The sequence below is a fragment of the Meriones unguiculatus genome, chromosome 11 (assembly GCF_030254825.1).
Source record: "Meriones unguiculatus strain TT.TT164.6M chromosome 11, Bangor_MerUng_6.1, whole genome shotgun sequence".
Classification (NCBI taxonomy): Eukaryota; Metazoa; Chordata; class Mammalia; order Rodentia; family Muridae; genus Meriones; species Meriones unguiculatus.
Genome location: NC_083359.1, coordinates 99272717 through 99289793, shown reverse-complemented (window position 1 = coordinate 99289793; position 17077 = coordinate 99272717). Strand labels below are relative to the sequence as shown.

The following is a 17077-nucleotide window of genomic DNA, read 5'->3' as shown; positions in this document are numbered from 1 at the left end:
ATAACATGCATGTGAGTGTGTGTGTATACACAGAGTGACAACCTACACAGACACAAGTAGCTCTGAGCATTGGAAAACCCCTAATAAGAAAGCATGCACTATGATCATAAAAGGAACCTTGCCTCAGACTTTAAGAGCAAAATTAATTTTTAAAAAAATATAAACAGCCTCATGACAATAAATTTGGTAACTTCAATGTTAGCAAATGAAAGATAAAGCATACTGAAGCTGACGCTAACTGAAGCAAAAAAGAAAAAGCTGGCTAGCCAACTCTATAACCATTAAGTGTTAAGCAATTATGAGTATTAAAAACCCAAGTTCAGATAGATGCATTATTAAATTCCAAACATTTAAGTACAAAAGCTTCCAAACATTAGAAAAACAAAAACAGCACCCCAACTCCTTACTTACATTCATCACAACCTTAATTTCAATGCCTGAAAATGATAAAAACAAAAAAAAAAATATGGGTCAACACTCTCCATGAATACAGGCGTAAGACTAGCTTACAAAAATTTACTAACTGAAGAGAAAAACATCTTGAAAGATGATCCTAATCTAACAGACTCTGTACCAAGAATTGCTTTAATAGTTGAAAATCAATAATACACCAACACCAAAGACATAACTCATGAAAATAATAAATAATAAGAATTTCACTAAAATTAAAAACTTGTTTTGTAATACAAAGGATAATGTTTCACATGGCAGATGTGCACACGCACACACACACACACACACACACACACACACTTCGGCAAAAATCAATGCTGCAAGTATCACAAGACCTTACTTCAAATTATGCTCCAGTATTGTCTAAGTTGGGATTCAATTGCTGTGATGTAACACCATGACCAAAAACAAGTTGGGGAGGAAAGAATTATCTGGCTTACACTTCCACAGTGTAGTCTGTCACAGAAGGAAGCCAGGCTTAAACCTGGAGGCAGGAGCTGATGCAGAGGCCATGGAGGGGTGCCGCTTACTGGCTTGCTCCTCATGGCTTGCTCAGCCTGTAGGGTAAAAGGCCTGAGCTCACTTTTGGATTTGAAAACCTACCAAAACCTACCAATCCCTGAGCCCAAAAACCTACCATCACTGGGCTTAGCTTGAAATCCCATCAATCCCTATCCTGGGAACTTCCACCCTGGAAAACTCCTCCCTCGAGAAAGCCTATAGAAAGCCTGTCTCAGTGTCAGTCTCCTACTGCTTCTCACCCAAGCAGAGGAGGCCACTCTCTTGTGCCTTTCCCAGTGAGTCTCTTGCGTGGGGCTTGTTGTGCACTGTTTCTGGCTCCTGACCACCAGGGTACACCCTTCAGAGCTGTATGTAACACTTACACAGCCTGCTTTCTTATAGTACCCAGGACCGCCAGTCCAGGGAAGGCATCACCCACAGAGGGCTGCGCCCTCCACCATCAATCACTAATTAAGAAAACATCCTACAGATGGATCTATGAAGGTGTTTTCTCAAGTGAGGTTCCCTCCTTTCAGATGGCTATAGTTTGTGTCAAGGTGACATAAAACTAGCTAGGTCAAATGCCGTACTTAACTAACAGAACAAAGTAAAGGAACCAGCAACAAACCCTTGCAGCAATAGCCATCTCATGTTCTGCAGAGAGAGCAAAACTTATGCTGGGAAAAAAAAAGTCTCTTCAATAAATGGTGCTGGGAATATTGAATATTCACATGTAGAAAAACAAGACTGGATTTCTAACTCTCATCCTACATAAAAATCAGTTAAAATGGATCAAAGGCCTTATGGCAATATCTGAAGGAAAACAAGCAAAATACTTAAATTATTGACAGCCAAGGGCTTTGTGAAGAGAATTTTAATAGTTCATGAAACAATATAATAAGTAATAACAAGTGGGACTGCATCAAGGTAAGAAGGTTCTGCCCAGAAAAGGAAACAGGACACAAGGAGAAGAGACAGCCTCCAGAATGAGGGCAAATGTGTACCAACTATTAATGGGGTTAAGATTCAGAATAGATAAAGAATTCAAAAAAACTAAACATGCATACATACACCAAAAAACACCAAATAAAGCAATTAAGTGGATCAAAAAAATCAAAATAGATCATCACAGTAAGTGAATAAAAAGGAAAATCTATATTATTCCAGTATATACACTCATTAATGATTAAAATTTTAAAACCTCGGAAACTAGTATTAGGACACACTTTTTAATCAAACAGGTCATATCCATCAAAGCATATTATTTAACAGTGAAAACTGAATCCTTAAATCCTTAAAAATCCTTAATTCTCAACCTTTTTTTAATGTCTTTTCCCTAAATTCCAATGGAGTAAGCATGTCCACCTCATGACACCTGTGCAACTCTGCAATAGCCACCTAAGCTTGTGCCAAAACAAAGACATGGAATAGGACATCAGGGAAAACAGGTCAGATATACAAATCAAGTGTACCTACATATCAGAAACATAATACTGAACATAAAAAGTTTATAGTCATTTGTCATCAAATCAAAAAGCATCAGTACTTGGGGAATAAATTTAACAAACTACACATAACAAGGAGAGTGCTGCGGAAATGGTTCAGTGGGTTCTAACCATGCAAGTATAAGAATCCGAGTTCAAATCCCTAGGACCCAAGAAAAACTGTAACCCAGTGCTCCTCCAGCTAAGAGGTGAAGCCAGAATCCCCGGCAATTAACAGGCCAGCTGTCTCCAGTACACAGCCATGAACAAAAAGACCTGCTCTCGAACAAGGTGGAAGGTGAGAGTCAACACCTACCTTACACACACCGTTACACAAGTGCTTCACCAATACACACACAAGTTTTCAAAACAGAAATTCCTGGATTTAACAGAATGAGAATGTCAGTTTTCCCAAAGTCTATCTATATAGTCGATGACTCAGCTCCAAACTAGTAGGCATGGTGGAAATTGAACATGCTGGTTCCAAAATGGATTAGTCCTAGAATCTAACATAACCCTTATACTCCCACGTCATTCACTGCATGCTCTAAACTTTTTAGTACAAAGCCACGGAATCAATTCACTGTGGTGCTAACACAGGCTAGGCAAGGTGACAGAACAGGCAGCTCACAACCCATCCACACTTACAACGCAAGTCAATTTCTTTTCTATACTCAAGGACTAACAAAAGTATTTCAATAAAAGCAAGGTATCCGTTTCAACAATACTTCAGAAAACACAAAATAATCAATACCAATTGGATCACAGACACAGACCTAAATGAAAAAGTTTTCTGGAAAGACTACAGAAAGAATTTCTGGTTTTGGAAGAGGGGGCTGTTTTTGTTTTTGAGACACGGTCTCCTGTAACCCAGGCTAGCCTCAAACTCACTAAATAGCCAAGACTGGTGTTTCACTCCTGCCTCAGCCTCCCCAGTACTGGGATTACAAGTGTGCACCATCACACCTGGTATTTTATAGAAAGAATTTCTAAAAAAAAAAAAAAAAAAATGAAAGTGAGTGGAGTGATGGAGGATGAGGGAGGGGCTACAGCTCAGATACAAAGTGAATTACCTGTGATAAATAAAAATTTTTAAAAAGAAGTTAAAACACTTGCTGCTCTAGCAGAGTTCCTGGGTTCAATTCCAATCACCCACTGGTGGCTCAGAACCTTCAATAACTCCAGTTCCAGGGGCCCAACACCTTCTGTTGACCTTTTCAGGAACCAGGCACTCAGTGGGCACCACAGTACCCATATATACATGCAGACAAACCACTCAAACACATAAAATAAAATGTCTTTTTTTTTTAAGATGAAAGGAAAACATTCATGATCTTCAGGTTAGGAAAAATTTTCTTAAAATGAACACAGAAATCATTAATCATTACAGCTTAATTACTGAACTTTGTTTCAATACAAGACCTACCAGGAAAGGAAAAGCCAAAGCACTTTTTGTATACATAAACCTTATTATGTCCATGAAATCACTTACATCCAGAGTATACCAATAATATTCAACTCCTACCTCCCTAATCCCAAATGTTTATTGTTCAAAGGATATCCACAAGATATGAAGTGATATGAAAGTTACTGAACTTTAAGACTTAGCAGAAAATGCAAAATGGAGTCATCATAACCACCAACCACTACACACCTACCAAAAGTAGCTTAAGATCAGGAAAATGAGATTGGTGTTACAGGGAGTATGACTATGACTCAGTACTTAGGAAATTATTTGGCACTGTCTACTAAAGCTAACTATGCCTACCAGAACACAGGAATCCACCCCTAAGTTCATATTAAACATACATAAATGCTTATACCTCACCAAAAATGTAAGACTTCTGACAGCAATATTCTGAACAGCCAAAAAAAAAAAAATCACAAGTAACTTAGCAGTCAACAAAACTATTACGAATAAAAACATATGGTATATTCATATACAGAAATGGTGTGAGCTAGTGGAAAGCTAGGATGTGGAGCCAGTACGAGGGCTCACTGGGTAAAGGCACTAGCTGCCAAGCCTGAGTTCAATTTCCAGAACCCACATGTTGGAAAGAGAGAAAGAGCTCCCACAAGTTGCCTTGCCCTCTGATCACCACATGCCATGGCACATCCACACACATACATACATGCAGAGAGAGAGAGAGAGAGAGAGCGCAAAGACACACACAAATAAATGGATAATAAACAAAAGTAAAAGAACAGGAGAAAATAAAAACCAGGGTGTGTCACATAAGTGTAATGTAGAGTGTAGAAGCTAGAAACAATGATATATAGTAAATAATTCTATTAATATAAAGCTAAAAACTAAAAACCAGGTCACACAAGTCCACACGAGCAGAGGGCCAAGAAGGAACTGGTATTCTACTCAGCAGCAAATATACTATAAGGTTACAAAAAACAAATTAAAAGAATTCAGATAGAAATTTAGTGCTAACAGTTAAAAATAATTCTACTAATATCAGACTAACATATGTCAGAAGAACATCACAGAGATAACAAGAACATTCTAAAATGATACAAGAGTTCATCATTAGGAAAACAAAATGTATTTATTATCAGCAAAAACTGAAAGAAATAAAAAAAATTCTCTAGGAAGTAATAGATCAAGATTTAAAAAAAAAGGAATCAAGAAAAAACTGAAATAAGCCAACCCCTTTCTCAAGAAATGGCAGCTCAAGAGAAAACAAAACTTAAAACAGAAATTTTAAGTAGCTAAATTATAATTAATTTATAATTAAAAACTATAATTTATGTTAACTAATTTAATAATAATAATAAATTCTACTCATACAATATATGCTATCTCAGCTCTGATCACATTATAATTCAATGCAAAAATACAACTAGAAAATCCTTAGGGCACTTAGAAACAGTGATGAAGCTTTAAACTCATAGACACAAAACAACCTCAAAATGTAAAATCATACTGGAAATTAAAGCAAAAATAATGGAAGGATGACATCTCAAAATTCACCAGCTACAGATAATACTGCTTGGAGGAAAACAGCCCAAATGCACATTTTATAAGAAGAACTAGAAACCAATATTCTAAATTATCTACTCCAGTAAATCAGAAGTACAAATTTGTGGCAGGTTAATAGCACAAATCTACAACAGCAAAACTGAAGAGGCTAAAGGTTATTTTATTGAAAAACAAAGAAAATGGACAACTCCCTAGCAAAACAAATTTAAAAATGAGATCAATCAATGGTCATATAAATCATTAAGTGAGCAATACAATGCTAAGTTCTAAAAGTTATATGAGGTGAACAAATACAACAAAACTGACATATAATGTTTTAAAATCCATTTTGTAAAAATTATTATACTGACGATCTCAGCAACAGACTCCAGGCCCAGGCGGCCTGGCCTGTGAAATACCAGAAGCATATAAGGAAAATGGTAATCACTTCAGAAGCTTGCAGAAAGCAGCAAGAAATGGACACTCCTGTGGAACTAACAGAGCCAAGATCCCCAAATCTGATTAAGGTGTTAGAAGAAAGTTACAGGCCAATTTCTGTATCAAAAACAGGTAAAAAGAAGGAAAAAAAGGCCAGGTAATGGTAGTGCACACCTTTCATCCCAGCCCTCAGGAGGCAGAGGCAGGAGGATCTCTGAGTTTGAGAACAGCCTGATCTACAGAGTCTAGGACAGCCAGGGCTACACAGAGAAACCCTGACTCAAAACAAGCAAACAAACAAGAAAAGGTGGAAAAAATTAAATATGCACATTTTTAAAGCATACCAAATCCACTGGTGCATTAAAAGGATAAGACACAACCACGCTGGAATCACTTTATAAATGTAAAGTTAGTTTAACATTTGAAATTAACAAGTGGAATTCAACACATTAACCAAGTAAAGGAGGAAACTTTCCAGTGTTTCAACAGATGTAGAGGAAGTATGTTATTAAAACGCAACACATAGATGATCTTAAAATTACTATGATTAGCCATAAGGTTAATGAAAAAAATAATTGCAATTATCTGTATTTTCAAAAATTAGAAAATGAAACTTAAGCCATTTTAATTAAAAATAATCTCAAGAATACGAAATATCTAGTAAACCTGCTGGGAAATGTGAAATCCTCTATACCAAATGAAGCTACAAACTTACAAATCCCTAAATAAAAGAATAAATATATCATGTTCATGGATAAGCTAACTCAGCTTAAAATTTCATTTAGTTATAAACTCATCTCTAGTTTCAATGGAATTTCAACCCAAATTTCAGATCCCACTCTTTCCCTCTCTCTCCCTCTGTGTGTGTGTGTGTGTGTGTGTGTGTGTGCGTGCATGAACATGTGTGTGCGTGAGTACGTATGTGCGCGTGTGTAAAAATGAATGTGATTCTAAAGTAATATGAAAACACAATGAGAGGAAGAGCAGGAGCAGCAGGAAGACACACTACCAGACACACCACAACTTCTCAGGAGATGAAGTAGGACATGAGCACAAGTATGGCCTTAGCACAAGAAGAAAACAGCCAAGAAACAAAATTTAGTACATACTAAACAGTGAAGCATCAGAGAAAACAATTTCATGCACAAGTTTAATCTGTTTTCTGATCAGCCATATTGCTATAACAGCAAGTATCTCTCACCACTTCATAAAACACCTTCTACAGCAATTAGCAAACATTCCATAAAGGATCTCTTACCTCCCCAAAAGCTCCTCGACCAATCACCTTTAATATTTCAAAGTCTTCTCTGTGTAATCGCATTTGTTTCACTTTAGAAGTAAATGGTTTAGCTGAAACGAAAGAGCAATATCAGTTACTTTCTTAATGAAAGGCAGTACAAATTAGGTATGCAATAGATGTGTATTTCTTAAGTAGTAAAAATTCAAAGTATGATTAAGACTAAACCAAAGTATCTTTAAAGTATCAAACTACAGGAGCACAAATTGACTCGTACAAAAAAGCACTGTTTCTATAAACTGCATTTTTGATGTGTACTTGTTTTTTTATTGTTGTTGAGACAGGGTCTCGGGCATGTAGCCCACCTGCAAGTCACTGTGCAGCCCAGACAAATTTGTAATCCAGCTGCCTCTACCGTTAAAGTAGCGGCCTAAGGGGGTTATAGGCGTGTACCACTACACCCTCAAGAAATATGTATATAATTTATGTGTGTTGTATGTTGTATATATACGTGTGGGGGTGAGAGTACAACTTTGGGAGTCATGAGTGAACTGAACAAATGAGTAACAAACTGAACTTCCTGAGGAAACAGTGACATTCATAGCCCATTTATGTTACTACCTGCCTGCACAAGACCTGGTACTTGTCAGATTCCTATTTCTCATACAGAATTCTATGGCATTTGCTTGCCTTAAACTTTTAGGGAATATGCTTCTGTGTAGAAAGATACTGTCCTTTATTTCCTCTTAAGACCCCCATTCTTTTAACCTTTGCTAAAACATCATTTTAAAAAGCATGTGCTTACCAGAATCAAATTTCAGTTACTCTGGTTTAAAAACTAGTTTATTTCAATACTGCCAGTTCACCAAGTATTTTCCAAGATGTTAGAGATGCTAACATGAAGAAAAAGAAAAAAAAAATCTTGTCTCTAAGTAAACAAATTATACAAAAAAACTATTAAAATTTTCAGTGTGGCTTAATAAAAATTGCTAATTTATTTTTTAAAAATATTGCTCACACTACAAAAACGGGGGAAATGCAAATTAATAGAATTCTTCATTAATAACTAAATGTGGTTTAAAATCTGAAATGGCTAGGTATTGACAAGAACATCACTAACAGGCACAGTAATGTGTAATGCCAGAACTGTTCACTGACGCTGAAGTTATTATTTTCTTTTTCATGGTCTTGATAGGACATACTACTACTCAGGCAGCCTACAGAACTTGAAACTTTTTTTAAATTTTGAGACGAACCTGTATTTGACTTTAATAGTTCTTTCAATAGACAGCTGAAATTCCTCTGCTTTGATTTCATTCAGAAGTTTTCCTTCTGTGTTCGTAAACAAACCGTGTCTATAATTACCTTTCCCCTGGAGGGTCTGCATCTAGTTTGGCGCTAATGGAGAGCCCAGCTCACTAAACCTGGGAGTTGTCATCCCTGTCCTGTCCACTGAAGCATCATCATTCCAGCTTGTTTCAAGATGTAAATGTGAAAAATAGAGCAATAAAACCTTCAAAACAATTCAGCTGGCCATGACTTCAAGGTCTAATAAAGTATCTAGCCTATGTGTCTTCTTAGTAGACTTTGATAGTTGATTCATTTCCTGTTGTTATATCACTGTTTCTACAAATGACAACTATGAAATTAGTATGTAATTTCTATAAAATTAAGCATTCTATAAAAATTCATTATTTTAGAAATCAGGTTACTAATGGCATTCTTTTCAAAACTCTACCATATGGATAGGATGATAAACCTTACTGAATGGCTAATACTGGTTTTCAATAGTCTATTTTCACTATTTTTCCTTATCACTATTGTTGAAAGTCTGAATATTTACTAACACCCTCCAATTACATGTTTTCTTGATCCTTTCTAAATTTCTGTGAATCTATTCTGTAGATTATAAACTGAATTTACAGAAAATGTTAAGTGGAGGCTAGTTGGCATTAATGTCCCTACCTCCAGAAAATAATTAAGTCATTTCAATATTTACATATAGACATTAGAGCAAAAACAAAAGTTCAACTAAGCACAGCAAGAGTCTAAGTACTAGCCAGGTGAGGCAGCACACACCTGTGATCCCAGTGTTAGGGAGAGAAACGCAGGTGAATCTCTGTGAATTCAAGGCAAGCCTGGTCTACAAAGTGAGTCCAGGACAGCCGAGGCTACACAGAAAAACCCTGTCTTGGGGAAGGGAAAAGAAGATTCTAAATATCTATGTACCCAATAACATAACTTCAAAATATGTAAACTCAAAACTTAGAATCACACCTTCCTAGAAAAACATTTTACTTCAAATCTTTCTCTGTAACTGATACCTCAAACAGATACCAAAACACTATATCTGAATAACACATAGATATGGCACTGTAACAGTTGGACAATATTATCTTCAAACACATTCAATTCCACAGATTTTGACAATATCAATCCATAAAACCACTGAAAATAAAACACAAAGTATTGAAAACATAAAAACCAAATTGTTATATCATGCAATGAACTGCCTATCAATAAAAGATAAGCAAAAAATGCCAATAAGCTCTGAAATAAAAGGGAAGAAATAAGTAATGAGAAACTACACGTAAAACACTATATGTGAAATTTTGGGGAATATAGACTAAACTGGCATTTACAAAAATAAGTAAAAACCAAGTCTGAAAAAGTCTATTAAAAAAAAAAGCACTAGAACTAAACTCAGGAGCACAGACCCTGCCTATATAACAAAGAGAAAGCGAAATGAATCAACTTGCTTAATTTGAAAAAAAGCACACAATAGAGAGGCTTGGGGCTAGAAAGGCTGCTCAGTGGTTAAGAAGACATATTGCTCTTTATAGAACGCAAATCTGGTTCCCAGTACTCAAGCTGGGAAGCTTACCACTGCCTGAGACTCCAGCTCCGGGAGTACCTAATGCCTCTGGCCTCTAAGGGCACCAGCACTCTCAGTACATACCCACACACAGACATCCACAAAGGCATTCACAAAATAATTAAATTTTTTAAAAGGCTTAAAAAGACTATTTACCCAGGGTCCTCCTTTTTGCTTAGCTTCTTCAGATGCACAGATTTTTCTGGTTTATCCTATATTATATGTCTAGTATCCGCTTATAAGTGAGTATATGTGGTGTGTGTCTTTCTGCTTCTTGGATACCTCACTCAGGATGATCATTTCTAGATCCCACCATTTCCTGCAAATTTCATGATTTCCTTGTTTTTAATTGCTGAGTAGTATTCCACTGTGGAAATGTACCACAATTTCTGTATCCATTCCTCAGTTGAGGGACATATGGGTTGTTTCCAGATTCTGGCTATTACAAATAAAGCTACTACGAACATGGTTGAAAAAAATGCCCCCGTTGTGTACTTGAGCATATTTTGGATATATGCCTAGGAGTGCTATAGCTGGATCTTGAGGTAGCACTATTCCTAATTGTCTGAGAACGTGCCAGATTGATTTTCAAAGTGGCTGTACAAGTTTAAAATCCCACCAGCAATGGAGGAGGGTTCCCTTTTCTCCACATCCTCTCCAGCATATGTTGTCACTTGAGTTTTTGATCTTAGCCATTCTGATGGGTGTAAGGAGAAACCTCAGGGTCGCTTTGATTTACATCTCCCTGATGACTAAGGATGTTGAACATTTCTTTAAGTGCTGCCATTCGATATTCCTCTATTGAGAATTCTCTGTTTAGCTCTGTACCCCATTTTTTAATTGGATTACTTGATTTGTTGCTTTTTAACTTTAGCTCTTTGTATAATTTGGATACTAGCCCTCCTCACTCAGAAAGACAAACGGGATGGGCATTGGAAGGAGGAGAAAACAGTAAACAGGCCAGGAGCCTACCACAGAGGGCCTCTGAAAGACTCTACCCAGCAGGGTATCAAAGCAGATGCTGAGACTCATAACCAAACTTTGGGCAGAGTGCAGGGAATCTTATGAAAGAAGGGGAAGATAGAAAGGCCTGAAGGGGACAGGAGCCTCACAAGGAGAGCCAGAAAACCAAAAAATCTGGGCCCAAAGGTCATTTCTGAGACTCCAACCAAGGATCATTCATGGAGATAATCTAGAACCTCTGGGCAGATGTAGCCCATGGCAGCTCAGTATCCAAGTGGGTACCCTAGTAAGGGGAACAGGGACTGTCTCTGACATGACTCAGGGGCTGGCTCTTTGACCACCTCCCCCTGAGGGAGGAGCAGCCTTGCCAGACCACAGAGTTGGACAATGCAGCCAGTCCTGATGAGACCTGATAGGCTAGGGTCACATGGAAGGGGAGAAGGACCTACCCTATCAATGGACTTGGAGAAGGGCATGGGAGGAGATAAGAGAAGGAGGGAAGGTGGCATTGGGAAGGAATGCGGGAGATGGCTACAGCTGGGATACAGAGTGAATACACTGTAATTAATATAAAAATTTTAAGATTGTTTATTAAAAACGATTTTTTTAAAAAACCACAGGAAAAAATTTGAACAAATTTACAACGTGACTGGGATTAAGTATCATAAGCAACCTTTGATGCTAAATTTACTGTAACAAATTATTCTTACAGAGAGTAGCTAATTGTTTTTCAAACCTGAAAATCTAAAGTCAATAAATAAAATGACTCAGTGTATTAGTCTTCCAGAAAGAAACCACCAATAGGTAGCAACTTTACAAGTTCTAGCAAAAAAATGCACAAGTGATGACACACTCTGAAGGCACTAAAGAAATCACTGGCACACAGGTATAACTTCCTATTTATCATCCTTCCAGAAGACCCAAGGTCCTGGAGAAATAGCTCTAACTAGTACAGCGCAGTAATAAGTGGTTGACTCCAAGCCAGCAGTGGAAGGGAGCCACGCAGTGTTGCTGTGCCCAAGAAAAGCATCGGAATCCAAATCCAGCAAACAACTGGACAAACTTAAATGGGGAACAAGGCTACAAAACAAATAATTTGTGACATGACAAGTTTTAGAATAGAGCAATGATATGAAAATAAGGCCCATCAAAAGATTAAAGAGACACGCAAGTAAGTGCAGGGAATAATTATGGATTGGATTCTCAATCAAAAAAATAAAAAATGGAGGTTGCTGTAAGAATATTATTGGGATAATAGTTAAATTTCAAAATTGTATGTAGAGTACACAAAATTACTATTCCAGAACAGATAAAAATGACTGAGTGGGCAAGGGGTGAAAAGGGGCCTTTTCACCAAGCCTGACAGCCTGAGTCCGATCCCCAGAAACTCCACAGTGGAAGGAGAAAACAGACTCCAGCAAGCTGTCCTCTGACCTCACACAAGCCACTATGACAACTGAATGAAGTCTATGAACACACACACTAAAGACAATTTTCAAATTTCTCAGTTATTACGAAGTTAAATTTGTTGATAGCCATATTACAAAGCAATGCAAGACAGTGTATTTATTCTGAGGAAATCGGTGAAAGTAAAGGGTTTTTAAATCTTTTTATTAATTATTTATTACAATTTATTCACTCTGTATCCCAGCTGTGGCCCCCTCCCTCCTTCTTCTCCTCTATGGCCCTCCCCTAGTCCACTGATAGTGGAGGTCCTTCCTCCCCTTCTATCTGACCCTAGCCTATCAGCTCTCATCATTGTCTTCTTCTGAGGCCCGGTAAGGCTGCACACCCCTCCCCATCAGAGAGCCAGCCCCTGCTCTCCTTACTAGGGAACCCACTTGGACACTGAGTCTATGGGCTACATATGAGCAGGGGTTTTAGGTCCTCTCCATGCATGGGGTTGGCAGGGGCCCCAGGGCCCAGAGTTTTTTTGTTTTGTTTTGTTGTTTATTTGTTTGTTTTGGTTTGGGTTCTGTTGGTCTGCTTTTGGAGCTCCTGCCCCCTCCAGGTCTTTCTATCTTCCCCTTCTTTCATAAAATTTCATGCACTTTTCCCAAAGTTTAGTAAAGCAAAGGACACTGTCATCAGAACAAAACGACAGCCTACAGACTGGGAAAGAATCTTCACCAATCCTTTATCTGACAGAGGACTAATATCCAGTATATATAAAGAACTAAAGAAGTTAAACAGCAACAAACCAAGCAATCCAATTTAAAAACGGGGTTCAGCACCAACAGCACAGGCTCTAAGAGCAACAATCAATAAATGGGACCTCATGAAACTGAAAAGCTTCTGTAAAGCAAAAGACAAAAGACTGTCACCAGAACAAAACAACAGCCTACAGACTGGGAAAGAATCTTCACCAATCCTTTATCTGACAGAGGACTAATATCCAGTATATATAAAGAACTAAAGAAGCAGAAAAGCAACAAACCAAGTAATCCCATTAAAAAATGGGGAACAGAGCTAAACAGAGAATTCTCAAAAGAGGAACATAGAATGGCAGACAAACACTTAAAGAAATGCTCAACCTCATTAGCCATTAGGGAAATGCAAATCAAAGCGACCCTGAGATTTCACCTTACACCCATCAGAATGGCCAAGATTGAAAAACTCAAGTGATATCACATGCTGGAGAGGTTGTGGAGAAAGGGGAACCCTCCTCCATTGCTGGTGGGAATGTAAACTGGTACAACCACTTTGGAAGTCAATCTGGCGCTTTCTCAGACAACTAGGAGTAGTGCTAACTCAAGACCCAGCTATACCACTCCTAGGTATATACCCAAAATTTGCTCAAGTACACAACAAGGACATTTGTTCAACCATATTTGTAGCAGCTTTATTTGTAATAGCCAGAACTTGAAAACAACCCAGATGTCCATCAACGGAGGAATGGATACAGAAATTGTGGTATTTTTACACAATGGAATACTACTCAGCAATCAAAAAGGAGGAAATCATGAAATTTGCAGGCAAGTAGTGGGATCTAGAAAAGATCATTCTGAGTGAAGTATCCCAGAAAGAGAAAGACAAACATGGTATATACTCGCTTATATAGACCTACAAGATATGATAAACATAATGAAATCTACACACCTAAAGAAGATAATCAAGAAAGTGGACACAGGCGAAGATGATCAATCCTCATTTAGAAAGACAAATGGGATGTGCATTGAACGTATGACAGGAGTCTACCACAAAAGGCATCTGAAAGACTCTACCTAGCGGTGTTTCAAAACAGACACTAAGACTCATAACCAAACCCTCGGCAGAGTGCAGGGAATCATATGAAAGAAGGGGAGTTAGTATGATATGGAAAGGATAGGAGCTTTACAAGGACCAAATATATCCAGGCACAGGGTCTTTTCTGAGACTGAAACTCAACCAAGGACCACCTATGGATATAACCTAGAACTTCTGCTCGGATGTGGCCCGTGGTAGCTCAGTAACCAATTAGTTTTCCAAAGTAAGGGGAACAAGGACTATTTCTAACAGGATCTCAAGGGCAGGCTCTTTGACACCGCCCCCCCTCCCAGGTGAGGAGCAGTCCTGTTAGGCCACAGAGGAGGACTTTGCAGCCAGCCCTGAAGATATCCAGTATATATAAACCTGATAAAACAGGGTCAAATGAAAGGGGAGGAGGTCCTCCCCTATCAGTGGACTTGGAAAGGGGCAGGGAGGAGACCAGGGAGGGAGTGTGGGGTTGGGGAGGGAATAAGGGAGCGGGATACAGCTGGGACACAGAGTTAACAAAATGTAACTAAAAAGAAAAATTAAAAAAAAAAAAAAGAAAAATAAAATTTAAAAATAAATAAATAAATAAAAATGGGGTTCAGAACTAAACACAGAATCCTCAATAGAGGAGTATCAAATGGCAGAGAAACACTTAAAGAAATGTTCAACATCCTTAGTCATCAGGGAGATGCAAATCAAAAACGACCCTGAGATTTACCTACACCCATCAGAATGGCTATGATAAAAAACTCAAGTGACAACACATGCTGGAGAAGATGTGGAGAAAAGGGAACCCTCCTCCATTGCTGGTGGGAATGTAAACCTGTATAACCACTTTGGAAATCAATCTGGCACCTTCTCAGAAAATTAGGAATAGTGCTACCTTAAGATCCAGCTATAGCACTCCTAGGCATATTTCCAAAATATGCTCAACTATACAGCAAGAACATTTGCTCAACCATGTTTGTAGCAGCTTTATTCGTAATAGCCAGAATCTGGAAACAACCTAGATGTCCCTCAATGGAGAAATAGATATAGAAATTGTAGTACATTTACACAATGGAATACTACTCAGCAATTAAAAACAAGGAAATCTGACCCTAGCCTATCAGGTCCCATCAGGACTGGCTGCATTGTCCTCCTCTATGGCCTGATAAGTCTGCTCCCCGCTCGGGGGGGGGGGGGGTGATCAAAGAGCCAGCCACTGAGTTCATGTCTAGGACAGTCTCTGTTCCCATTACTAGGGTACTCACTTGGAGACTGAGCTGCCATGGGCTACATCTGTGCAAGGGTTCTAGGTATCTCCATGCATGGTCCTTGGTTGGAGGATCAGTCTCAGTAAAGATCCCGGGGCCCAGATTTTTTGGTTCTGTTGCTCTCCTTGTGGAGCTCTTGTCTCCAGTGGACTTTGGGAGGGGCATGGGAGGTGATGAGGGAGGGAGGGAGCTACAGCTAAGATACAAAGTGAATAAACTGTAATTAATTTAAAAAAATTTTAAGTTACAAAAGAGAGAGAGAGAGAGAGAGAGAAATGCAGTGTGTCAAGTGGAAAATAGATTAGAGTAGCCAAAGCTCTTGTCAGGAAAATTTAGGCTTGGGTATAGCTGGGTCCAGGCTTCAGTTTAACTCTATAGACAATGTAAAATACTTGAAGTGAAACTAATGTTTCATGATCTCATTATATCTAGCATGAATAATTTAAATATAAAATGGAAATCATACAAGGTCTGAAAAAAAAAAGGAAATCTGCAGGTACACCTACATGCCAGAAGAGGGCACTATATCTCATTATAGATGGTTGTGAGCCACCATGTGGTTGCTGGGAATTGAACTCAGGATCTCTGGAAGAGCAGATAGTGCTCTTATCCACTGAGCCATCTCTTCTGGAGAAAAGGGAAACCTCCTCCATTGCTGGTGGGAATGTAAACTTGTACAACCACTTTGGAAATCAATCTCAGATAACTGGGAATAGTGCTACCTCAAGATCCATCTATACCACTCCTAGGCATATATCCCAAATATGCTCAAATATACAAGGACATTTGCTCAACCATGTTCGTTGCAGTTCTATTTGTAATAGCTAGAATCTGGAAACAACCCAGATGTCCCTCAACAAAACAATGGATACAGAAATGAATACTACTCAGCTATTAAAAACAAGGAAATCATGAAATCTGCAGGCAAATGGTGGGAACTAGAAAAGATCATATTGAGTGAGGTTAACCCAGAAGCAGAAATTCACACATGGTATATACTCACTCATAAGTGAATAACAGCCATATAATATAGGATGAACACACTAAAAATCTATACTCCTAAAGAAGCTAAACAAGGAAGACCCTAGGGAAGATGCTCAATCCTCATTCAGGAGAACAAATGCAATAGACATTGGAAGCAGGAGAAGACAGGGAACAGGACAGGAGCCTATCACAGATGGCCTCTGAAAGACTCTGGTATCGAAGCAGAGGCTGAGACTCATAGCCAAACTTTGGGCAGAGTGCAGGGAATTTTATGGAAGAAGGGGGAGACAGAAAGACCTGGAGGGGACAGGAGCTCCAAAAGGAGAACAACAGAGCCAAAAAAAAAAAAAAAAAAAGAAAGAAAAAAGAAAGAAAGAAAAAAAGAAAAACTGAGCCCTGGAGGACCTGAAGAGATTGATACCCCAACCAAGGACAATGTATGGAGAGGACCTAAAACCCTGGCTCAGACGTAGCCCATAGACCGAGTCTCCAAATGGGTTCCCTAATAAGGGGAGCAGGGGCTGTCTCTGACATGAACTCAGTGGCAAGCTCTCTGATCACCTCTCCCAGAGGGGAGGGGGAGCAGCCTTTGCAGGCCACAGAAGAAGACAATGTAACTAGTCCTGATGAGACCTGATAGGCTAGGGTCAATTAGAAGGGGAGGAAGTCCTCAGTGGACTA

General features: G+C 38.6%; 1 protein-coding gene across 19 annotated transcripts in view; it reads right to left on the bottom strand.

The window, feature by feature from the left end:
• The window catches only part of Cdc42bpa (CDC42 binding protein kinase alpha), a 205887-nt gene that overhangs the window by 152158 nt on the left and 36652 nt on the right, over positions 1 to 17077 (bottom strand). For all 19 annotated transcript variants that reach the window (XM_060364788.1, XM_060364787.1, XM_060364796.1 and 16 more), the window contains one exon: positions 7103 to 7194. In XM_060364788.1, coding sequence (XP_060220771.1) covers positions 7103 to 7194 — 92 coding nt within the window. The remainder of the gene's footprint in view (positions 1 to 7102; positions 7195 to 17077) is intronic.